General features: G+C 44.9%; 1 protein-coding gene across 2 annotated transcripts in view; it reads right to left on the bottom strand.

The window, feature by feature from the left end:
* The window catches only part of LOC119395878 (uncharacterized protein DDB_G0271670), an 88,389-nt gene that overhangs the window by 35,829 nt on the left and 25,574 nt on the right, over nt 1-26,986 (bottom strand). For both annotated transcript variants that reach the window (XM_037662883.2, XM_049416803.1), the window contains exon 2: nt 23,781-24,402. In XM_037662883.2, the coding sequence (XP_037518811.1) occupies nt 23,781-24,402 (622 nt within the window). The remainder of the gene's footprint in view (nt 1-23,780; nt 24,403-26,986) is intronic.

Here is a 26,986-nt window from a genome sequence, read left to right as displayed (position 1 = left end):
CGTCAGCGAGAAAACGACGCGCTAGCCTAGCTTCGCGGCGCCGGCGGAAGAGAACAGTGCGCTGCTGCACAGCGGCGGCAACGGGCTGACAAATGACATGGCGACGCGCGGACCGTTTTGCGGCGGTGCGCCCTTTGATTTGCGTCGACGGGCGCGCTGCAGAAGCGGCGCCGTCGACCGTCTAATAGGGACTGTCGTTATATGGCCGCGCTTCGTTAAGGGCTGCACAGCGGCTCGCGCGGTGTGCATGTGTCATCTGCGGCGTGAGCGGACGCTCGCCCCCCTGAACGGATGCACTGCTTCGTTGCGAGGGGCATTTTCACGTGCAGCGTGGAAGCACGCAATGACAGAAATGTACCAAGCCGTATTGTTGCACCATTATAGTTGCACAGCACGTTACATTGCAAACGTTAAACATCAAAATGATCAACAAAGGACTTCTGCTTTTCGCCAAACGTCATCGCATATGCCTGCCTCTAATGACGGCGATTTTGCAAGGAAATTAAAGACATCACACCCTGCACATTGCTGTATACACAATGAGTAGATCATGCTTACAGCGAATAAGTATGGAAATGCTCACTCGAAGTAAAATCGCATCAGGCAAGCCGCAGAACGCAAACCAGAAAAAAACGCGCGCGCACACGCACAGATGAACAAACGGATAGCTGTACACTAGTTACCTGTACTGCAGCTTTGCTTCCTAACAAAAGAAGGTTTAGAAACGACCTCCTAGTTTCGCTGACCAACTTAACCACACGCACGTAATCTTACATCACGTGTTTAAATCACTTGTTCATGTTTCACTGCAAGGTGCTTTGCAGCAAGGAAACATACCGCGGTTTTCTTGTGCATGTTACCAACACCTATTTGCATAAACAGAAAGTCAGAATGCGATTCAAAAGTGCTTGGTTCGAGCTCACTTGTCTTCACGAGCACATGTGGGGATCGGATCTCGTTACATCTCGAAAGCAAGCGCTCTATTACTCCTAATAAGTGTCGCCTCGCCACCGAGTCGACGACAGCGATACGACGAATGCTCAAGCAGGTTTGCCTCGTATCTCGTCTCTAAACAAGACGTATATCTGCTTGCCGCGCCGCCGCGATTACTGCGTGCAGTCCGAAAGGAGCTCGCGAGAGCTCCCCTTTTTTCGAAGCGGCGATGCTAATCACAGAAGCGGGGGCTCTCGGCTTCCCGTCGAAGAACACATGCGCACTGCCGTTATCTACAGACACGAACAGTCAAGCGACGTCACGAGCTGATTCATTAGCGCCTGGATAAACGGGGACATGGCTCGGCACGATTCGGCCTCGTTAAAGCTACACTCTAAACCCGGTAACTCATACCGCAACCCATACGCAGTTTTAACCCATAAAATAAGGGTTACAGCGAGAGTTGTTTTGACTTTTTAATGCTTTCCGCGATGTTTAAGGGATACGGTGTCCATCTGCTCAGAAAATATAGGTTTCGGAGCGCTTTTATAGGTTACATTAGCAAAAACTAAAGTGTAACCCTTACACAGTAACCTATACACGGCGGCGCAACTTTCTCACGCAATAAAAGCGCTAGAGAGGCTCGCTTGTTGCCTCTCGAAGTTTCAACAGGAGACGCCATTTTGTCAGTTTCATCTCTCCTTGATGCTTTGTTTTCGTGCTTTATGAGAAGCGTGCTATTATGTCGGCGTGGCGGTTGTACGTTTCGCGCCTCGTGAATTAGTTTTCGGTGGTTTGGGGTACCTCTCTCCGCATCCATGGCCTTCACGAACAAGGACATGTTCGGCGTTTTAAGAGGCCGATGTAACAAACAGGTGTGCGACTGCCAGCAGTATACAGTGACTGGTCCGTCGAAGATAAAATGCGAGTATTGCGACCATTGCCCGGGAGTCCACGGGAAGGTAGTCGAGCTTGGTAAGTGCCGTTTGTTCAAATTACATGTGCCTGCGCGTAGCATTTCGAATGTCGGTAGCACTTGCAAACTCTTCTGTGTTGTGGACTGCGTCCTTAACTCTTACACGAATAGTTTCTCTAGTAGCACAGTGCGACATTGCTATGTACCGTAGCCTCCTATCAACGAGGCTACGGTGTCTGTTTAAGCATGGCGCATGTGGAGGTGAAGTGGGCGCGCGTTTATTGTTTTCGGCTTTGTGAAGACGCTGCCGCCGGCGCCCTCCGCACTCAAGCTTGGTAGATAGATTGCGTTCATTACCTGTTGCATGTCCATTTACAGATAAGATTTCTCTATGTTATACCCGCTCGCCTTTCTTTGCGGCTCCTGTCGCTTTTCGTAGCGGAGCCGTCGTTTGCGCCTGGGGGTTATGCAATTACGAAATGCCTTCACGAATTTCCTCTTGCCCAGATGTAATATTATGTATCTTGTTCAAATTTTCTCTGTGTTACTTTGCACAAACTCATGTCCTCATCATTACCTTTTGCAATACAGATTATTTGTTCAAGAATTCCTGAAGTGGCTGCTTGAAAGCTTGCCATCGTTTTTCGGAATGTGTACAGCCACTGCTGCAAGGAAACGCTAGTTCGGAAAGCCAACATGAAAGGTTGTGTCGCCAGCTTCGAGCGGAAATTGCTCTATCCTTAGAGTAAGTCGTATCGTTTTCATCTCTGGTCTTCTGATTTAGCTCTCAATTATTACCTAATCATGATGCTTGCGTGTTATGTATTTCTTGAAACTAACCCAGAAGCGTTATTGTTATGAAATATTCATTGTATTTGACATTTTCAGTGAAAATCAGATTATTACGAGCTGCAACACAGCAGAGTGCCGCTGGCAGTATGATGCGCTTGGGAAGACACTTTCTAAAAAGTATCGATGGTACATGTGGGAAGATCCAAAACCAGGCAGGCGTCTTCAGCAGACACGAAGCCATGTCTATGTAAGTCAAAGGCTAAACATGAGCTAACAAGTGCAGTCACATTCAAGTTGGTTAACCGAGTTTGTGCAACATTAAATTAATCAATTTTCAGCTTGAATAATGTTTTCTTAAAATTAATCAATTTTTAAAAAGTACTCAACAGCTATGAATAGCAGTGTGTACTTGCTGTTTTTCATGATTTTTATTTGCCTTTTTACTTCGTTTTACCATAGCTTGCAAAGGCTTTACAACACCCAAAAGAATTGATGGATGTTTGTTTTGCAGAGTATGCTCACACAAAGACTATCAATTGCACGCAAAGTTAGAAGGCATAGGGAAAAGAAAAGAGCAACAAGTTTCCCAGCCTCCACAGACACATTTGTCCTTACAAAGGAAAGTGCTGCCTCTGAGTTGCAGGTTTGTTGCCTGGCACGTTTGCACAAAAATTGTGAAGTGCCTAGAGTTGATTAATCATCTGCATATTGCATGAGGTCCTATGCAGTTGGATTGCTTGACATGGTACTCACAGAAAAATTCATGAATTTCAGGCATTGGATTCATCTAGCTTGTCCGGTGTGGTATATGATATGGCAAGGATGAGGCGCCTTCTGGAAATACCTATTCCTGAATGCTGTGACACATGCAGATCATTTACCTCGGTACTTCTTGGTGGACGAAATTGTAAGTAAAGTGTTGGTATTCATAGAGTGTTCAAAAATGCGTATATTTGCATATAAGACTTTTCACGACTCTTTTTAGTGATTCACAATAACACTTGCTCACAGGATGGGTGAAAAGACCAACTTAGAAAAGAGATGCTTCTTGTGGAATTTGAGGTTTGTCCAGCTCTGCCCTATTTGAATGTTTTTGCACTTCAGAAGACAATATTGAAATAGCTAAAAGGGTGCGCATTTATTCACAAAAAATGACCATTGTAGCAAGCACTGAAAACGATACTGTGCAAAATATTTATGAAAAGTTTACCCAAGTTTAACACATCAACTACATTTCATTATACATGGCCCGTGTACTTAGGTTTAGGTGCACGTTAAAGAACCCCAGGTGGTCGAAATTTCCGGAGGCGTCTCTCATAATCATATGGTGGTTTTGGGACGTTAAACCCCATATATTATTATTATTATTATTATTATTATTATTATTATTATTATTATTATTATTATTATTATTATTATTATTATTATTATTATTACATTTCATTATATATCTTCACTTTTACCTGGTGCTAGGTTATCGACAATGAACAAATAAGCTACGAAAAATTTTCAGCGATCCACTGTTTAGATGAAATTGGGATAAACCTAAATATTTTGTCACAGTATCGCTATGATCAGAAATGTGCATTGAAATCTAGTGAATAGAGTTGTATGAAGCATAATATGCTGTTGTTAGCTCCAAATGCTTTAATTTTGTTTTTTTTTTTTTGCAGTTCCTTTTAGCTGTGCATTGAGGCGGAACTGAGGTTTCAGCTGAACATCAGTGACCTGGAGAAAAAGGTGACCAGTGCCCTCAAAGTGCGCTCCGAAAGACTAGGACATGAATGTACACTTTTGGACCTCATGAACTACTTACAGCCGAAGTCAACATATGCTCTCATAAGTGAGGTAAGTGAATGAGCTGAACAATATATTCAAATGCTCTTCAAAGCGTGTTGCTGAAGGAAATAATCCAATGTATGATTACTTAAGTACGATAGACAAATTAGTAAGAATTTAGAATGGTAAAGCTACTCGGCAAAGCTTTTAACGAAGCGTTATACGTTCTTGCAACACGGAGACCATTAGCAAGACCATGCCGACGTAGCAGCAGTTGAATAATACTCTTTTGCAATTGCCTCGTGGTTTACTTCTCTCTCTCTCTCTCTCTCTCTCTATATATATATATATATATATATATATATATATATATATATATATATATATATATATATATATATATATATGCGAGGATGAAGTTCAATGGATCCGGTGGGAAATGCAGTCGAGAAAGGAAGACAAAACGTACGAAACAAGCTTTACTAACGTTTCGGCAGGAGGGCCTGCCTTCGTCAGAGTGAATGGTTTGAGATGCCACGCAGGGCATATATACAAGGCGCTTGCTTCCATATCGCAAGACTAAGTGATTTTCACTTTTTTGGACAGGCGATATTGCAAATCAAGATATATACGTGGTTATCACAATGCACGTGCCAATGTACAATAATAGTATGGCACATCTTGGATAGATAGAAACTTGTGTGCATTGAACAAAGTATACAAAACAGCAAAACAAAAACTGCAAACTGCGCACAAACCAAAGAGCACCGCGAAATTCGTACAGTAGTTTATATGGACATAAAGGCAGCAGGATAATCTCGGTCAAACATGGATGAAAATAATACAAATAAATAAATTAGATACAAGAAGCGCGCAAAGCATGTACGTTCAAAATAATGAGTGACAGGCCGCAGGCGCTGCGTACGCGATGATAGCCAAATAGTGAACCGCGCGCAAGCAACATACGTTGTCATAAAATAGTGATTAACAAGGCAAAATGCAAGCAAGTGCACCCGAGCTCTCGTTCATTCCGTCAGACAAAGTTTTGAATTTATGAATTAGGAATGATTCTCTAACCTCGCGTTCATGATGTGATTTAAAACCTGATTCAAGTATTGTGGCTCTGATATACTAAAGGAATGGCCTGCGTCGGTGACATGCCTCGAAACTGGTAAGTGAGGAAGGGCATGCACATGAGCTTTATGATTGTTAAAACGGTACCTAAAGGCAGTTTCAGTTTGACCTATATACTGTATATGACAGATGGAGCATTCTAGCAATAAACCACATTCGCTGAGTCACAATTGAAATCGCCCCTGATTTTCAACTTGAAGTTAGTCGCTGTGCCGGTTGCCAGGGTAGCCGTTGTCATGTGAGCGCACACTTTGCAACGGGGCTTTTTACAAGGATGGCAACCAACCATGTGGGTGTTGTCATTGCCTTTGGTTTTAGAGGAAGTTAACAAATCGCGCAAATTTTTGCCTCGTCTGTAGACAACACGGGGTGGTTCTGGAAAGGCTCTTGTAAGACGTTCGCTCTGCATAAGCATGTTGTGGTGTTTTCGAAGAATAACTGCGACATTAGGGGCCGATGCACTATGGGTTAACACCAAGTTAATCTGTGAACGACTCTTAGCATTTTCCTTCGTTCTACTGAGTGCTGTTCGGTCTAATGCGTCGGCGCGCTTTACTGCGTCATCGATTAACTTCGGCGGATATTTCTGTTGAAGAAGTGCAGTGCGTAGTCGGTTACAATTAGCATCAAAATCAGACTGTTCTGAGCATATTCGCTTAAAGCGTAAGGCCTGGCTATAAGGTATGCTCGATTTGCAATGCCTTTTGTGGCTGCTTTCAAAATGTAAGTACCTGTGTCTGTCGGTGGGCTTGCGGTACAGTTTCGTGGTTAATTTCGTACTACTCAGACATACTGTCACGTCGAGAAAGTTAATAGTGATGGTGAATATGTGTGCGAAAATGATATGGAGGGGTGAACATTGTTAAAGTCCGAAATGAAAGACAAAAGTTCCGCCTCTCCATGTGACCAATTATGATATGTCGTCAATGAATCTCTTATAGTAAAATGGCTTCAACGAACGACCCGACAAGAAATTATTCTCAAGGATTCCCATGAAGATATTCGCATAATTTGGCCCTATTTTTGTACCCATTGACGTACCGCTTACCTGAACGTAATGCACTTCGTTAAATTCAAAGTTGTTATACCGTAGTATCATTTCCAGCAGGATAGCTATAGTGGAGCTATCAATAGAATTATCAAGAGCGGAGTGATCATAAGCTCAACCACGGCCCTTATACCGTCCAAGTGAGGTATGTTTGTGTAAAGAGATGCAACATCGAGAGTGACAAGGAGAGAGTGTTGGGGTACAGTAAGGTTGTTAATATCTGACAGGAAGTGGTCAGTATCACGTAAAAATGATGGAAACGTGGATGGTATCCGGCTGATCAGGCCATCTACGTAACGTGATAGGTTTTCTGTTACTGTACCTATGCCGGAAACAATTGGGCGACCAGGGTTATTTTGTTTATGAATCTTTGGCAACAAGTAGAATCTACCTGCGACCGGATTTAGAGGGATCAAAGAAACTGCCCTTTCATTTAATTTTTATCCTTTATCAGTGCCCTTATTGTGCTATCTAGCATTGCTTTATAGTCTTCAGTCGGATCGGCATCGAGCCGTTTGTAAAACGACCTATCATCCAGTTGGCGTCTAGCTTCAGCGATATATTTATTTGTGTCCTTATTTATCACTTAGTCTTGCGATATGGAAGCAAGCGCCTTGTATATATGCCCTGCGTGGCATCTCAAACCATTCACTCTGACGAAGGCAGGCCCTCCTGCCGAAACGTTAGTAAAGCTTGTTTCGTACGTTTTGTCTTCCTTTCTCGACTGTATATATATATATATATATATATATATATATATATATATATATATATATTTATATATACACATATACATATATGTATATAACACGTATGTTTACATTATTTTTTTACACATTCATAGATGCCGCTGCCTTCAGGAGAGCCTGCTGTTACCACTCCACATATAGTCACTAGCTCGGAGGGAGTCCGCATTTTTGCTGGCGGTCCAAGTGAAGTGATTCAACTTTCTACTGGTGGTCTGGAGCGTGCTCTCATCCTCTGCCTTTATTGTACTGTATTAAGAGCCTGGAGTACCCTTACATTTTTTCACAAATGCTTTTGCTAACGCAGAAGCTTGTGCTGTCACGTGAAGTTGTCCCCGCGGCAGCACAGCAACATGCAAGCGTTTAAAGTGTTTTTTCACGCACTTGAACAAGAGGATTACTCCTTAAAATAAGGCACTTTACAGGGACGGGTCTCCGTATTGTCTTTTATGGTACATGTAGCTTTTATCTACGAACTTCAAATACTACCAGTAGTCGAGTTTCGCAAGCCACTTCTTTGTGCATTCCTAGTAAAGAGTAAAAAAATCTCTCTGACTTTTTTCAAGCCAAGAAAGCAGGCACTTTTTTATGGTATTTCGAAGTGCACAGTACTGTTAGCATAATTTTTACGTTACTTTGGTTTCATTGTAGCCCGAACTAATCGCTGTTTCTTGTTTACTAGTTTCGTCCTTGGGACTAAGTTAGACCTACATAATTCTTGTTGTCTGCGATTTTCCGAATAAAAATCTTTCGATTGCGTCACTTTGAACTCTTTTCTAAGTATGTCACACATCTGTGTGGCGAATTACGCGGCCTATATACTTAAGCTGAAATATTTTATGTGGTATAATTGTAGCAGCATACAATACACTACCGCAGCATCATCAGCAGTCACGTGGAGTGCTATTGAAATTAGAAGTGAACTCCCGATGTTCAATATATATAAATATCTGCTTATGTTGCAAGATACATGGCTTCTTTATTCCAGTGCTTTGTGTCCTAAGGCCACCCCAAAGTCTGCAAAGGTCTATTTGGATAAAATAAGCCGTATTTCAGTGCATTACAAGCAAAGCATTTATCGAATAGAATAAAATGTAAATAAGGTTTGTCGAAAGCTGACATCCCTCTAAAGGGGATTCTTGAGTCGGGACTCATGTTGTAATTTGTGAAGTCTGAAACAAAGGAATGTGTGTGTTTGTACGAAAGACATGCCCGACAGGTTTATATATCGGCACTTCGGCAAAACACCAAAGGAATTGATTGAACGGGATTTTCGAAAATTATATTTTGAAGCAGTGCCCACGCCTCACCATGTTTTCGCTATAGAAATGACAAGATGTGAATTCTTGACAATATCGCACATTATTTGTGCTCTGTGTACTACCTGCCGTTTTTACGAAGGATGGTAGAAGATTGAAAAGATCATGTAAAATTTTACGCTCGAAATTGGCGCTCGAAACTGCGCCAGTGTTTGGGCCGATCGCTGCCCAAAACATTGGAATATACTGCAAAAACCTTGGTCGTGTGTGAAAATCGTCACTATACAGGATAGCTGCGTCACAGCTTCTACACCGTTTATATATATATATATATATATATATATATATATATATATATATATATATATATATATATATATATATATATATATATATATATATATATATATCATGTGTGTGTGTGCGTGTGCGTGTGTGAACGGTATACAACCTACCACGCATGCCGAAAAAACGTAGCACAGATTTTAACAGAGGACGTTTGTTTTTTAAGTATATTATTCCAACGTTTTGAGGGGTGAAAGGCCGACAAGTAACCTTTAAAATAAGTATCTAACACGTACTCTACTAAGGGTTACATATTTTCCTGTATACTTATAATAAGGGTTACGCGCATATAAGTTACTTTTTAACCTTTAAAATATAGGTATACCAGGATTTGAAAATGTGCACCTATAGTAAGGGTTACCCGGTTTAGAGTGTAGTTAGGCCTCGTCGAGAGAACGATGGTAGGCAGCCGACGCTTATCGCAAGCCGCGCAATCGTTGTCCAGACGCTAGTGATGCAGAACTATCGATGGTACTATCGATACTATCGATAGCTGACTCACTATCGAACTATCGATGGTGAAAAATACTATCGATAGCGCTATCGATAGTAAAAAATTCGATGGTACTATCGATAGTATAAAATCAACAGCGCGGACTCACTGCAGAATAAACTTGGTTCCCCGCGCACGTGGTACATAGTGCAGCCGGAGGAGCAGGCTGAAGGGCAAGAAAGTTGACCTGCTTGTGTTCTTCGCCAGAGTGCTTTGCTCACACATGATCATAAAGTCAAACTGTTCAGCTTTAGCGGAAAGGAAGCCTTCACATGTGGTGGGACTGCGCGGCTTCAAATTGACATTGCATTTTATGATTTCAAAATAAAAAAAATATCAAGAAGGTCATTGTAAGGTGTAACTGGTTGCTTTCGGATACGAATCTATTGATGGATATTTTCCGCCATTTTCACGGCGGAAATAATTATTTATCTGCCGAAAAATGCTCATAAATTAAGCGATGCTTATAGTAGGCTATCGCAACTATTTTGGCAATATAGCCGGCCAGCAACCGCATCATTATTCACACCACTATCGATAGTATTGTCACGTGGTTGTGACGGTGAAAAATGCTGCAGCAAGACTGGGAAATGAGGACATCTTTATTTGGGCGAACTTGTGCCCAGAAAATCAAAACTCAAAATACAATCGATACATGCTGCGCACTGATAGCGGCGGGAGCAGTTGTCAGCCGTTGAGTAATCCGATCATCGATGGAACGCGTTGTCCTCTATACAGCAGTCGTCAAACCTTCCAGCGCTATCGCTGGTGCTCGCGTAAGCTTGACTGTTCGCGTCCGGCGCGTAATCTTAACAGAATGATCTTAAGCAATTGTGAAACTTCTCAAAGATTACGAAGCGGTCTGCGTCAAACGTTGCTAACAGTCTTTGTGGGTGAAACCCGAATACGGTACGGTACGAAGAACTTTATTTAAAGATCCGGAGAAGTGCCACCCCTTAGGGTGACACCGCGGGCCGCTCCCACGTTCGGACAGTTAGACCTAGCCTAACCGCCGCATCGCAGGCTCTCTGGACGGCCCAAAGTTGTTGCTGATATTCCGAGCTCTTGAGGGCCGAGCTCCATTTCTTCTCTGTGAGGTCCTTATCCCCACGTAACGAGGGGAACGTCAAAACAAAGCAATGAACACGCGTGGCAGTAATATCGCTATAGTAATATTAACGATGGTACTACCGATTGCACTATCGATAGTTTGTCGATAGTAGCACTATCGATAGTTTGTTTACACTATCGATAGTTTCAAAGAAACTATCGATACTATCGATAGTCAATTTACCGATAGTTCTGCATCACTACCAGACGCATGAATTTAAGATACTGTAGCCACAGGGGCGACATGGCTATTTACGGAAAAATATACATATATATGTGTTTAAGATCAGGGGTTTTTGGCGTGCCTAAACCACGATGTCGTTACGAGGCGCGCCGAGTGGAGGGCTCCGCAGATTTCAACCATGTGGTGTTGTCTAACGTGCCCTGACATCGCACGGTACACGCGCCTCTGACATTTATTGCCACAAAAGACAAAGCGCGCACTATCAACATCTTTGTACACCTTCAACGAATGTTCACCGCGAAAAGTAAAGAACATAACTGTTAGCAGAAAGAACACTCTGTACAGTAATGGGTAACGCCTGCTCCACGCTTATATCGAATAAAAAGTCGAAAATTAAAGCACTGAGATTAGAAAACATGATCAACCGCTCCGCTCACAACGTTTGCATTGGGAAAACTTACATTACACAATCAGAGTGACTCCCGTGGTGACAAAAATCTATTTGTTTAGCCAACTTCAGGGACATATAGTATACTCTTCTAGGAGTGAATAGAGAGTTTTAGTGCCGGGGAGCCTTAGCCATTCGATCTACAAGCCCTTGCGTTCTTTTGTATACCCTCCCAGTGAAATCACTGCGTCTTTCCTTATTTTTCCTTCTTATCCTTTCTCTCTCTCTCATCTTTCCATACCCCTTCCCTAATCCCCTGGAGTAGGGTTGCCAACCGGAAGCTTTTCTGGTGAACCTCCCTGCCTTCACCGTTTCTGTTTCCTTCTTTCCCGCCTTCCGCTCGCCAGCTGCCCGCAAGGGACGTGCAGAAGAACGCAAGTGCTTGGGGAGACCCAGCCCTAAAACTCTCTAATGTGTCCACTATGTGCCAAAGTCATGTTAGTTCATCAAATAGCCTTCTAAGAAAGCTTTGGTTTCAAGTTTTCTCCGTATTAGATACGCCCAAATAGCATTCGACGACAAGCCAGAAGTTTGCTAATGAAGCCCGAAGAACAAAAAAATATACATCAACAAGACATCCAATAACAACACACCGAAGAACAGGAATAAACGGGGCATGGGCGTCCCTCCTAACAGGCGAGCCAAATGGCTTAGAAAGCACCGCCGGCCGCACGCTAAACCGCAGGGCCGAGTTTCTTACACGCGCAGGCCATATGTAAAAAGGCATTATCGCATTTCCTTACCGTTCCACTGAGCAGGGTTGACCGCGCCTTTATTCCGTTTAACTTTTTTGTCCAAGCAGCGTCTAATTCGCTCGTGGTCGACAGGAAAAAAAGAAATGGGGTGACACACGAAACACGGGAGAGTTAAACGATAGTAAGCATGTACAGACCAGAGGCCAGCATCATAAATCACGAGTACATTCGGCTCTTGCCTCCGGCACCGGCACAGCAGGACAAGGCAACCGAGCTCATCCATCCACTTGCGGTATTTAAAAGTCGGGAACAGAAAAAGAACAAACGCACAGCGAGCTATGTGAAAGAAATGAAGAAGCGTGTATAAAAGGAAGTATGCGCGAGGAACGAATTAAGACTGTGCCGCGCATTTCTGCAGGGGCCCCGGCCTTGCCTTGGGGGAAGTGATGAGATGGTTAACTTCGCGATGTGAATTTAGCACTGCGAGAGTGAACTCGGCATTTTTTTTTTAATGAATAGTTCTTTCTCACTGACGTCCCTGACGCCATTCGAGTGTCCTTTGCGTATACCGAGGGATCGCGCGCGAGAAAGATCCAGTTTAAACAGAAAAAGTCAAAACGTGTGCTCAGAAGTCAAACAAGTATACAGGGTGCTCTTGCGAACAAAAAGAAACTTCAGGTGTGTACAAAGAAAAGAAAGAACTTAAATGAGCGAAGTGCTCCTGAGGCGCACTGCAGCTTCTCCCTCGCTCCGCCTTTGGGAGAGGAGGTCGGGAGATTAACGAGCTGGCAAGGAATGTCGACCACTCCAGAGACGCCACAAAAGAAGCATGCATGGCTCCACTGTACGGAGGACGCCATTACCGCTTACTTCGCGAAGAGTTTACGGGGTGACCAAATTGCGGAGCGTGCAAAGGAAAAAAAAAAACAATTACGTACATAAAATAAGTTGAAGCTGCCTTCACAGCGTGCCTCGAAGTCCTTCGACATAAAAGCCTTCAATTTCTTATATCTTATACGTTTTACTTCGCATTCTTTTTCTGGCAGCGCACGTACAGTGTCGCTAGCTCTTTGCTCTCTGTCCGTCTCAAGCCTTCATTGTTTGTGGGATGTAATGCTCTAGTATTCACATGGCACACATATTCGGAGGTGTGAAGTGTGAGCACTTCAGCGAAGATACTTTGGCAGTAGCAACACTGAAATAGACGGCTATAATGGCAACAGCGCGCGTACTTCCCGAAGATAGCTCGCATCTTGATTGCGAGAGAAATGCACAAAGCGCGAACGCTAATCGGATACCGTACGCACTGTCCAAATAAGTGTTGTCAATATATACCGTTTTACTGAATTCCCTTCATTCATTTACCCTAAGGACCCAAGAATAGAGGTCCTCTTCTTGCAACAACATTAAGTACGTTATGGTAACGGGGTTGCAACAACAATAAATAAGTTCACCTAACGAGAAACTTCAGAAAAGGGCTTAAGCTCTAAAAACCCAGCTAAATAAAGAACACGATTATTTCAAAATGAACAAAGCACAGCGCATCTAGTGGTAGCATAAAGGAATGTTTGCGCAATGCACAACCAGAAGGTCGACCTGCATCACTATTTGAGTAAGTACAACAAATAAATACAGTTTTAAGAAGTGAAGTAACAGGCAAATCAGACAAGATATCAGACGAATAGTTCTTGTATAGGTTAGCTATGTATTACAGGTCTACTCATTCAGGTAAGTTTGTAGAGCTGTTTGGGAAGAAGCTGATTCCCGAACTTTGGCAGTGAATTACGGAAGGGTTTTCCACTCGCATATACTGTAGGCATCTGTTAACTTCTCCTGGTCATACACTGTGATTAGTCAGTTCTCATGTTAAGTTAGTCGGGGCCTCTGGCACTTACCCCGTTAATTCCTCCCCCTTGAGTATCATATCTACTTGCTCGCTTATTTATCTTGAGCACAAAAGTGCCGATGTTTCATATTGTCCGATTAGGGGGGTTGTTTGCCACGACACGAGATGGCATCCTTCAATCGCTCACTCTAGAGTTACTGTATATGCTACCTTTAGGTAGCAGAGTTGCGCATGTGTCTTCCAAACACCGCTTGCAACGCTCAGACAAATTTTTGTATTTCTCGACGACACCGCTACAGCGAACTGAATTAACACTAGTCATCGACAGTCAATGATTATTGCCGTCTTCGACACATCAGACATGTCAATCAGCGACACGGGTGGCATGTCGCCTGCAAAAACGGAGTGCTACTTTACCGCATAGCTGTGAATGCTAGCCAGACCTATGCGCAACTCTGCTACCTAAAGGTGGCATATACAGTGACTCTAGCGCACTCGTTATGGCCGATACACCGTGCACTGGTCATGTTTCACTTAATCTAAACTTGGCCAGTGTCCATCATCCCTATCGCTGTCAGTCAAATTCTTACGACGATATAGCCACGATATTTCGTTCCATCGTTTGTTGCTGTGTTGCTTCAGTACAATCGTTATATTGTGCTTTTTCGAAATCACGGAGAAGAATCTGACGAAAAGCTGACTATTGCGATAAGATTGTGCCGTCTAGATGCCGATGTATATATCGGGTCAACCACACGCACACACAGGCACCGACGGCTCAGAATGATTAAATTTCAAACCGCGCATTAATATATCAACGCACATCAGCACCTCGCAAATCCCTTGCTATCGCCTGTTTGCGCATGCTATTGATGGCGAAAGAACTATTGAGGACATCTTGTGTTTTGCTATATAGATTTGGCACGTGGATATCATGTCTCATAGGTAAAAACAGCGCAAACGAAACGAAACACAAGGAAGACACGGGGCAGAGTGCCGACTTCAACTAAAAAAAAAAAAAAGAGGTTACTTGAAGTCAGCACTCTGTCCCATGTCTTACTTGTGTTTCGTTTCGTTTGCGCTGTTTTTACCTATGAACTGTGCATCACCAACTAGCCTGCCAGCAAATTTGTTGGATATCCTGTCACAATCCGTTTACTTATAAAAGTATATGTGAAGTTAACGTCGCAAGGGGCAGCAAGTCTATAGGTTCCTCCGTCCCTACATGCACATATACTGCTTGGCAATCGGGTTTGCTGATGTCGCATTTTCTAAAGAGCGCCTGTCATCGCAGTGATTGCTCAAAGGTGACGAACGACCACGGGCTGCAAGAAGAGAAATCGTTCTCGCAATTTCTCATCCCCGCCCAAGTTAGCCGAGAGCTCTTCGACGAAGTGAAAGGCACAGAATATAGACGCAAGTGACAAAACTGCTCGGTTTACGAGGACCGAGGTCTCGTCTGACTAATCGACTGTATCGGTATACAGTGTACCAGAATAGAACTTCTAGTACACTGTAGTGTCGGTGTATCCATTCAAAGTATACATATACGTCGTGAGTGTGTCTATAGAGTGCAAGCGAGAAAGCTATTGCGGGAGTGTATCTTTTTTTTTTTCGCTCCCCTCGGCCCGACGTGTTTGTCTTCTTCCTTTATAGAGACACTCAGAGAATGCCCTACGCGCGATTGTTTGCCCTTGTTTTGCTTGCATCGGGCTGACCGTCGTATACTCCCTAAAGTAAAAATCAAAACCACTAATCCTTCGTCTCGTACCTTCTACGACTTCCTACCACGCGAACACCCAATCATTGTAGCCCTTTCCTTTTGTTTCTTTGACTTTGGAAAATCGGAGGGAGAGTAAAAAAAAAAGCTATCATGGAACACAACCGAGTTGCTTCCTTTCGACTGTCGCACTCGGCCGGATTCCAGCAGGGTACAATTCCTGGTAGCCGGACGGAACCCACGCTTTCGCGGAAGTGGCTCCCCATATGTGAAGCGCATGCAGACGCACGACCTACATATGTGCACAAAGACGCAGGCAGTGAATGAAAGAGCGTGCAGGTACCCTGGACCACGCAACTTTCTTTGAGAGAGATGTAATGCAGAAGAGGCATATTAGGGTTTTTATAGATATACAATATTGTATTCGCAACGTCTCATGCGGTAAAATCTGCAGACGCTCGCACATTCGCGTGTAATGTGTTATCCAGGTTGCAAAGCGATTCTATTTCCTTATACTGTGCTTCAATAGTTACAATCACTCAGCGGTCAGAAATTACGGTTTACAAAGCGCACTGTTATTCCTTGTGTATACGCTTACTCACACATCTGCGGACGTTTCGCGCAAATGTGACAAATTTGGGAGACATTGGGTTGTCGATCCACAACAAACTCGATAACACTTTCTAACTTTTTTGCTTAACTTGTTTGTAACTTCATGTATTGTTCCGTGATAACATATACAAAGTCCGTGTGGAAAATATCTTGAGGTATTTAGAAACAGAACACGGGAATATTGCTTTGTATCAATGGCACAAGGATACGCTTTTGTAATCCGCCTATTCCACGACGCCATGGCACATGTGTTTTTCCCCTGGCGGAAAAGTCACGAAATGCCTCTTGATCTCGTATGCTTTCGTTCTGGCGATACCAGTTGTCACGGACCCTACCAAAACAGCAGGTGGCAGCACAGTAGAATGTCAAAGGCGGATTGTCTTCGTAGAAGGCACGCACGCACGCAAGTGCACTCTAACAGGTTTGCTGATTGTCTGAACTCTTCCATGGTATGTGGCTGCGACGACATCTTACAGTACTGTATAACAGCGTTGCGCTGACTTCCTATATACATCAATCACTGTTCTATAGTCCGAACCATTATATATATATATATATATATATATATATATATATATACATATATATATTGTTCATTGTACTTTCTTTTCGGACAGGACGCTGATCAGGGCACAAAAGGTTTCCACCTTTCCCTGAACAAAAATTTATGAATATCAAGCTCCTGGAAATTATTCGACTCGTAAAAACAAGAAGCACTGCACTTGGCTCTTCGGGTCACTATAGCTCCTTGCAGTGCTCTTCTTTTGCATTTACTTTGATGTTAAGTCGCAGCTACAGGGCGAACTTTCCTACAAGGACATTCCTTTAGCAGGCTAAAATCGTCACGCTCTGTGTCCTATACCGTTCCGGCCGTATGGACTAAGAGGCCGTGAATGCTCTACTTCACTTCATGCCGTATTTGGCCCTGTACGAAATAATGCTTGCTTTTCTCGCGTAAACGTCGTGCTCTATAGCTGATTCACCTCCTTATTTTTCATTTTCTTTAAATTCCGTATCCCCGTCTCGACTGCCGTGGGAAGGTGCCCTACAACGCGATGATATCGGCTTAACCTTCACGCCCGGAAGCATGTATTCCACGCAAATCTACTTAACGGTCACTTACCCTATGACGCGCATAGAAATTTCTATCGGGCGTCTTTGCCAGTGTTAGCGAGCGTAGGTATAGAGTTTGCTACACAATTAGCCTTTTCCTGCCGATGTGTTTCCGTGTCGCTAAACTCGTGTTCCTCAATGAGAACGTGTGTCTGGTTACAACACCGTACGTTCACTACTCTACTCGATGTTCAGCTCAGATTTTCGAGCGACCGGCTGGAAGAAAAAATGTCCACTATGCCTATAGCTCTGTCACGTGAGTTACCATAATTAAGATCGAAATGCATGTCTCTCGTTCTTAGCTACTATATGCTGAAAATTCCGGTGAAAGACATACCTCAATTTCGTGAACGTTTATCTGTACCATCGATACATCGCATAATTTATTTGCTAGATGTACCAGATACTTGAGTAGACGAGTTCACAGTCATTAGGACCATTTATTAGGAGGTCGTTCTCTCTTTGCGAGTTGGTTTTCTCACTATATGCTCCGCACTTCCTTGCTGCTCCTCCGGCCTTGAAATTGACGAAAGGTGTAAGAGTGACTGACACTTCTTGCTAAAAAACCATTGAAGCTAAGTTACGCACAAGAGGTTATTAATAATAATAATAATAATAATAATAATAATAATAATAATAATAATAATAATAATAATAATAATAATAATAATAATAATAATAATAGCTGGCGTTTTACGTGCCATGACCACGATCTGATTATGAGGCACGCCCTAGTGTGAAACGTCGAATTAATTTCCAACAGCTGAGGTTCTCTAACGGAAATGGGTGTTCACTGCGCTTCACCCTCACAGAAATACGCCCACCATTGCCGGATATCGAACCAGAACCTTCAATGTTTGCAGTGCGACACCTTACGTGCTAAGCTACCACGACATATATGCATGTACAACAAGTTCACGAGACCGAAACGATATTGATATTCATATATAAGGAAGAACTTTATGCGGATACACTGCCATGCATCATCAAAAAAAAACATGGCCGATCCCTCCGTCATGGGAATCGGTATAACACGAAAGTGAAACGTGTCTTCACAGAAGTAGTGCTTATTGCTTATTAGCCCTTTCAGTCACGAATTATGATGCACTGTGTGCAAATGCATCAAACTTCCATGGCATGACTTCAAGGCACTCAGTATTACATTTCAAGAAATAAAATGAAGGAATGTGTTGTTTTGTGTGAGTTACAGTAATTAATGCTAATTAGCGTATAATTAAATACCTAATTATTCTGCAATCAGTCAGCTTCAATCCTTGAATAAAAGGAACCAGCTATTAGGCCCAAAATGCATGCACAGTTTGTTTTTTGGTTGTATGCTTTTCGAGCGAAGAAAAAAAATACTCTTGACGTTGGTCTTGGAACGTCGCACGTCGAACGATCGTCGAACGATCGTCGAACATGGTAGTGTCTCTAGCAAAGTAAGAATCTGCAGCAATATACAGCATAATGAAGGTAAATAAGTGCTGTTTGTCCACTCAGGAAGCCTGCACGAATGTGCACACTAAGTTTCAGGTCATTTGAAGAAACACGCGGAGCGTGATGCGACTTCGAAGTTGATGTGTACATATGTACACACCGTGACTGAAAGGGGTAGTAATATATGTGAGCTTGTACAATGTCTATTCGTGTTTGGCAGCTATAGCACCGTTTGACGTGGATGCACCCATGTTGACAGCATGTCTCTATCGCGACGACTAACGCCCATGATCATGATTAAACTGTTGTGGTAGCTGACGGTGTGAACATATATTTGGACACAGCGAATCGTGAATCCCGCGTAAGGATGATATCAACAAGCTCATAATCAACACTGATACCCGGTATGCACTTCTTCAAAGCGTCGTCAATTAAGGAGAGAAACGGCACGGTGTGCGCTTTCTATGGGTAGCCGACGCCTGTGCTCATGCATACATAACACACACTGCGCTTCAGCAACACGGGAGGTAGAGGTTCGTAGCCTGAGCCGCAAACGCGTCAGTCCCGCTGGCCTCTGTCTCGCAGGCGCTGCTCTCGCTCCACCAAGGCACGACATTCGCCCGTCGAAATCGCGTCCTTTCTGCAACGCATATTGCAGCAGTTTTGTTAGTCGGTGCTCTCGCAATTGAAACAGTCGGCGGCGGAGAAATACCGTTGCTGCACGTGGACGCTGCACTACTCCGATGAGCCGACGCACGCTAACACGAAGCCAAAGGCAAAGAACGTAACAGCGTCAAGGGTGCCTCGGCGATGCCATCTCGGCCAGTTTACCTCTGGTATCGAGACGCTTTAACCATGACCTCCGATATCGCGCGCAATCTCGGAGTAAGCGCTAGTAAGTGTCGATCGTGAAGCATTACTTCTTTTCACATCTCACAGACGGCGGCACCGCCCCGCTCCGCCCGCCGCGAAAGAGAACGTGTGAAAGATATAAGGCGCGTTCGCGCCGTGTCTAGCATCACCCGAGTCAGCTTAGTCGGTAGAGCGTCGGGCGCTTGCCGTCGCGGCCGCAACGTCGTGGGTTTGAATCACAGTGGGGTATCTTTTTCTTGGTTTTTTTCTTTCTCATCCGTTGGCGTCCATTTTATTAACGTCATATCCGTGACGGATGTACTTGGTGGACCCCGGCATAAAACACTTTCGTGTTAAAAAAAAAGCAAATTACAACAATTATTCCGCATGAAGGTCACGGTTCCAAATGTTTGTCACTTTCGCGTTGTCTCCTCACGGACATTTTCTAAATGTGTACCGTACCAGCAGTCTTAGAAGCGAGTTTTATTAACGCATACGTAGCATCCGTAACGGCGTTGTGCACGCAAGAACGCTGCGTTTCGCATGGTGCGCATGAGTCGAAGTTGCGAAACGCAGCTCTATACTAAACGCAGCCTTTTCACGTACGCAACGCCGTTACCGAAGCTACTTACCCAGTGCTAAACCTCGCTAAGTATTCATTGTTGCGTTATACAAACCAGCGGCGTCAGACCATATCGGACTGTTACGCCGGCAACGTTGCAGCTGCGACCCGATGCATCTTGAGATTGTTCTTAACATTCTTCGAGATGCAAGCGATAAACTTCAGCATTTTGTTTTAGTCGCCACTTATGGGTAATTCTGATCGTCCATGCTAAATGCAGACCCGCCACGGTGGTCTAGTGGTCATGGTGGTCGAATGCTGACCCGAAGGTCCCGGGATCGAATCCCGGTCACGGCGGCCACCTTTTCGATGGAGGCGAAAGTGATGGAGGCCCGTGTACTTGTATTTAGGTACGCGTTGAAGAACCCTTGGTGGTCGAAATTTCCGGAGCCATCCACTACGGCGTCCCTCATAATCATATCCTGGTTTCGGGACCTTCAACACCAACAATTGTTACTGTTATATGCTAAATACAGGGCGACTTTAAGCACGTGGTTATGTTCGACTACGACCGAGCCTTCTATAGCAATCCTCGCTTCGGGGTAGTTGTTCGTTTGATCATAGTATTGAGGGACTATGGTTTGATTCAGTAATCGTGGTGTTTGTAATTATGCCTAAAGGCAATTTTCTCTATAAAGAAATAAATTATTCGATTAAACGGGGTCGGGGTGGTTAATGCGCGTGCTCACTGTGCTAAACAGTTGTCCTTGTCAAGAGTCGGTGTCCTTGCCTCTTATTGGCAGCATCGATAGCGCCTGACTGTCGCTTCAATACACACACACACACACACACACACACACACACACACACACACACACACACGCACACACACACAGGCGTGCGCGGGGGGGTGGTGCAGGTGGGCGGCCGCCCCCCTAGTCACCTAAGAGGAGGATGGCGCGAAGTCTGCCCCATACATTGGCTTAATAGGGACGGGGGGCGCTGCTAAGGAACCTTCGCCCGCCTTCACCCCCCCCTGAAGGAGAACCCTGCGCACGCCTATGCACACACACACACGCACACACATACACGCACATACACAAGAGCACACACGCGAAGGCAATGTAGGGCAGCTGTTCCTTGTAATCACAGGAGAGTATCGCTATGGTGCGAATCCAGACATCCGCTGTGAAGCTAAAAGCCCCCTGACAGAAATGCATTTTAAACCCGAAACACATTATCACGGTTTGAATACTGAAGTTCCTCAATACGAACTTCAATAACTTGCTTACATGTTCTGGGCTTCCTTTTCTACCGGTAACAGTCAACATTAGCAATAATGAACTCACTTTTACGTGTATTTAATTTATCGATAATTCACTAGAAGAGAAAACCTCCACACATGTACAACTTTTGACGCCCTGTATTATAATAATAATTCTTGAGGTATAACGTCCCAAAACCGCGACATGACTATGGGAGACACCGTAAGGGAACGCTCCGGAAATTTCGACCACCTGGGGTTCTTTAACGTGCACCTGAATCTAAACACACAGGCCTCTAGCATTTTCGCCTCCATTGAAAATGCGGCCGCCACGGCCGGGTTCACAAAGGTGACGTACGCTTTTGCTCACGAGATAAAGAGCATCACTGTTCGGAAACGTAACTGCAGGTTGGCGTTGCGCACCCCGCTTGCAATGGGTCAGTATTTATATAGGATCGCTACCCTACCAAGCTACGCTATACGTATTCCAACGAACAACTTCGCTCCGATACGTTGCCTGCGGGTGCCAACGGCGTCCACTTTCTTTCTTGTCTTGCCAATCTTATTACGTGTGACAGTAAAGGCGGAATTTGAAGTAGATCGAAAGAAAATGTTCATACTGAGGTGACTGAGTAACTGCTGACCGGTAGGCATACACTATAAGAAAAAAAAAGAGAGAGAGTCCTTTGGCTCTGTTAGAGCGAAGCCGTATACGTCTCATTGGCCGCAAAATTTCGCGGCGTCAGCACAAAACACCTATAGCGCATATGTGCCACAGAAATTGGACAAGTACCGCTACTTACCACAGTAGCCCACTAAAGATTAACAAGGGAACACACGGGCGGTGAACACCGATTAGGGGCCGCTCGTTCAGCCACCGTGTTAGCCATCTGTACCAAGTGCTTCGGCGGTGCTGGAGCGCGTGCCGGTTCATGATGATGGTCATTTTACCTCTCATTGGTCGGAACACTTCGTAGCGTAAGCACAAAACGACAGGTTAAAGGACCCCTAAACCACCTCTGTGCTCCTCTGCTAGCAGATGCGCGCGCTCGTTACGTTTTCGCCTCGGACGCTGAGGAAGTGCATTCGGAGAGGTATACACAGACGAGCCGACGAACGCGTTCGCTGTAGACTCGTGGACAACTGCAATGCCACAACTAAATTTCGACCTCTGAGTGGTTTAGGGACCCTTTAACAACTGAAGGCAAAGGGCATATCTTTCTTTGCAATCAGACATACAGCATAGAGCTCAGCATTCGTTTCAATAACAAAAACCGCAAAACAAGCATCAAAACCGCATGCTGGACGATAAGGCGCCTGTGAACAATGGGAACAGCCTCCCACGCGTTGCCGGTAAAGATTAGGTTGCAGCTGCCTTGCACTTCACACGGAGGCTACGAATGACGTCAGACTGCCCTTCTTTATCCGCACGTATGTTTCTCGCTTTCATATATAAAAGGGAGACCCGACAAGCAACTCATTCAGTTCATACCAAGACTTTCATTGGTATAGCACGAAAATTAAGGGCACCAGAAGAGTAGCGTGAATGCAATGCTCGACGAAAGGAAGAAATTCGTTTTGCTGAAAATGGTCGCGGAACCCATCCCGGTCTGCCACAGAGATTATCACTACCATTACTCCAACGTCATAAAAAAACATACCCCCCCCCCCCCCCGGTCAGCATGTGTGGTGTTTGATACAGCGCTTCACTGGGCATTCACGTTCGCAGAGCAATTTTTGTGTTTCAGGGGGGGGGGGGAGAGGATGAGGAGGTGTTCTGGCTCTTTAAGGACACCCATCAACGCTCTTTGGAGATCAATATACTCTCTTCAGAGAGCTGTGTTACCCCTGAGAGAGTAAACATGTCTCTTTAAAGAGAGTCATATACGTAGCCAGTCAGGACTCGCACAAGGGAGTCACATGTACTATTTTTTTGTTTCGTTGGAGTGTACCTGAAAGCTCTTCCAAGTTAAAGATTGCGAAATAAACACCGCTACGAAGAGCACGCTTTTGACGTCATTTAGTTTACTTTCGGCACGTGAACGGATGTGCAACCTGCAAATAACTGCCAACCAACTTGGATTGAAAAGTCGCATAAAAACGATCACCCTGAAGCCCCCATCACCTGTGTAGCCATATGGATGTGATTCCTATAAGCGATAGTGTATCACATGCCTTACAACTGTGCGGTGATTACAATGCAGTCGTGAGTCGTTAAAATAAAAGAAAGAGATTAGAAAACGAGAGACGGTGCAGCGGCAAAGAACGTCTCATCGTTTACACAACGTTACAACAGTGAGAAACGACAGTGAGACTGAAACGGCAAGAAAAGTTGTTGCATGCACTGACTGCATCGTATATACAGTGCGAGCAGATAGTGTAAGCCAATACGGGGTATTTAGATAAGGTAACTCCACTGTTCAATCACCATATGTGAGTAACTCTGAGTCCGTGACTCGACAGCGCAGGAACAACATCGAAGGATCACCGACCTTTGAGTTGTGACGCGCCGGACTTGCAGGAGGACCCTGCCGTGCCGTCGTAGGCTCCGGACTCACTCAGGGCTCGCGAGAAGTGCTCGTCCACCACGGACGAGATGTCGCCGCTATAGTACGTGAACACCACACAGTTGTCCGACACGTAATGCGCGTCGCCAGGCGCAGCACTTGTGCCGCCGGTGACCGCCGAAGAAGGCGGCGAGCCGCCGCCACCCGTCACTACTGCGGCGTGTCCTCCGGGTAGAGACGAGGACGACGTCGTGGCCTTGCTCGCGTGAACCGAGGACTCCTCGCGGTCGGGGCTCCTGGCAGCCAGGGGCGTCGAAGGCGACGACGACGATGCCACCACGGCACACGTCGACGAGGAAGAGGAAGGGCGACCGCTCGTCCCGTGAGGACCGGAGGAACTGCCGCCGCTGTTGACGCTGTTGTTGGCCGTGGTGCCGCCGCTCCCGCCATGGTGGTTGTGGTGGTGGGATCGCGAGTGGTGCGACGAAGAAGACGAACCCGTCGAGGACGCGGAGCGCGGCGGACCCAGCGACTGCAGGGAGGATGGCGGCGTCGCGGGGGAGGCGCTGCCGGCCAACAGGTCGTGCATTTTGGGGTTCACGAACCGCTGCGGAAGAAGAAACAAGATAGATGCAACAGATTGGACCAACATATTGGCTAGATTCTGCTATCTACCGGGAAAAAAGAAAGCTTTCGCACTACAACGGAAAGACAGCAAGTTCGACATGTGCAGAATACGTGCAGGACAAGGGCGCCCTGCAAGAGACACGCGATTGAACTCGTTATCCATCTACAATCGACTGGTCTGCCATTGTACCAGCATTAGACAGGATAGCTGGCCTATGTTTCTAGTAATCCAAACGCAAATACAGGCTTCTCTCCAACAGGCCCAGCGACTATGTCATTGCAGACAAAAACATTTCAAATTTCTGCCCGGGAAAGCGATAACGGGACATGGAAAGTTTCTACACCACAATTATAGGCTGCAGTGGTGCAGTTACATAGTGCAGTGCTCGCGGAATGAAACGCGACATCAAGTGCCGCATGTAACTATAACAGCTGGTAGGCGCAATTGCTCGAGACAACCTGGCCATGCGACGGCGACCACTAATGATGACGTCCACCTTGGATCAAGTGTGCAATTCAATACCTTACGCTAACGTGATAAGCGGAAGTATAGATGCGCAATTTATTCTTGAGTCGACGCGCTTTATTCCTGGATCACTGTACATGCATACATTTCACATATAAACAGTGGTACCATAGCAACAGACAGTTCTGACGGTGCTTTATGAACGCCGGAGAGCGTATGCTAATTAATCGCGGTGTGTGATTAGTGGCACCATCCAATCTCATTGTTTATTTTCATTCCTAAAATTTGGGAACATCTGTACGTGGCGCAATCTCTCGGCGGCTCCGGCAGCGGCGTCCTGTCGCAGCTGAGTGTGCAGTAGGTGAAGAAAAATTGTTATCAAACTCGAAAATCGACTCTGTACAACAGAGACCCACTGCACCATTCTGGTAAAATAGTGGTATCGCACTACAAGGTGCGTGACTTTCTGTGACATTCGAACACCGCCTATATCAACAAGATATGTACCATTGTAAGATATTCTGGGAAGCTATGTACTTTTTCTCACGAAATGGAAATTTCACCAGAATTTTCCAGTGCGTCTACGCTGTGTAGAGCTGGGAATGCATCTTTTTAACTAGTATTTCTCGTATTATATTATTTTTTGCGTATTCCCATTCAGTTACGGCAGGCGCTGCTGCCGTCATCGAAATATGGTGCACATGTCCCTAAGCACTGGTCATATCTTTTACTAAACTTGATCTTGCTAACGTGTAGGAACACGTTTCGAGAAAAACGTGTGCCTACGCGACAAAAAAAAAAAAAAGCAATCGGAACAGAAAATTCTTGGCGCTCCACCTGACGCCGATATACGCGTAGATTCTAATCCGAAGAACCGCCGAACGAGGCTGGAATTGCAAGACACGGTTCCCTGCCCACGAGTGCATACTCGTTCGAGGGTGCGGCCTCGCGAACTTCGCCCTCGACTTGTTGGCTTTGACCTTCAAGCAACACCAACGCAAGGTCTCGGGCATTGTTCGAGGCCTGTCGCGCCGGTTAAATCGCGCGGCGTCTTCTTTCTTCAAAGGCTGCGCCGCCACCCCGCGCGCGCCTGCAGATGGCCGGTCGCGATACATACTGAACCAGAGGCGCCGGGCGCTCGGTCAGGCGTACATCATCGTGCACTAACTGATGAAGCGAGGGGTGTATCATCGAAGTAACTCCTGTAGGTATATAGCTGTCACGCTCATTGGTTTTGCTTGTTTTGTTTTCAGTCCTTGCTAGAAGCTCGTGGAGTCGGGAGGGACTTGAAAGTATATAAGTTGCCCGGTATCTACAAGCACGGCGGCACTTGTCGATTACGATCTCTTCGAGGACTGTGTTACGCGGCGGTTGAGCGGTATAGGCATTAAGACGCCGGTATGCATGCGCGACGCGCTGCGGCGCCAGACTTGTTTGCAAGAGAAAGTTATCCCGATGGCGCACATTGAAGGCGCGAGCAATCTGATTATGTGTTACTGTGTGTCCGCGCAGGTATCGAACTTGATACTCTCATAGCACGGGGTTAATCGCATGTCTCTGCGGTTTTAATGTACTCCAGGCTTTTCTGCGATTGAAGGCGCTGAGGCTTGCGTAATGGCCATAATGTGTACTATATAGGTATGTGCCTGTGGTGAATGAACATTAAAAACAACTTCTTGAATAACACCTTCATCAGTCCACTGATTGGATAGCATAACTACGGATATTCTGTTAAAACCAACCGCAAATGAAAATTTCAGCTCAATTTTGTAGTAATGATATGCGTAAAACATCGGTTACGTGGTTTTCACGATCTTTACGCTGTTTCCATATATATATATATATATATATATATATATATATATATATATATATATATATATATATATATATATATATATAGAGAGAGAGAGAGAGAGAGAGAGAGATAGAGAGAGAGAGAGAGAGTGAGAGAGAGTTCACTTAGGTGGCGCCAATTTTGTCTCGTTTCGAGATAAAGACTACTTTCATGGTTGTGTTTTAAGGGTCGTTAATGACTATTCGGCTTTCTTTATTTTCTCCTAATAAATTATTTCCTCCTTTTTGCACATTTGTCTAT

This window comes from Rhipicephalus sanguineus, chromosome 6 (assembly GCF_013339695.2).
Source record: "Rhipicephalus sanguineus isolate Rsan-2018 chromosome 6, BIME_Rsan_1.4, whole genome shotgun sequence".
Taxonomy (NCBI): Eukaryota; Metazoa; Arthropoda; class Arachnida; order Ixodida; family Ixodidae; genus Rhipicephalus; species Rhipicephalus sanguineus.
This window is presented reverse-complemented; position numbering and strand designations above follow the sequence as displayed.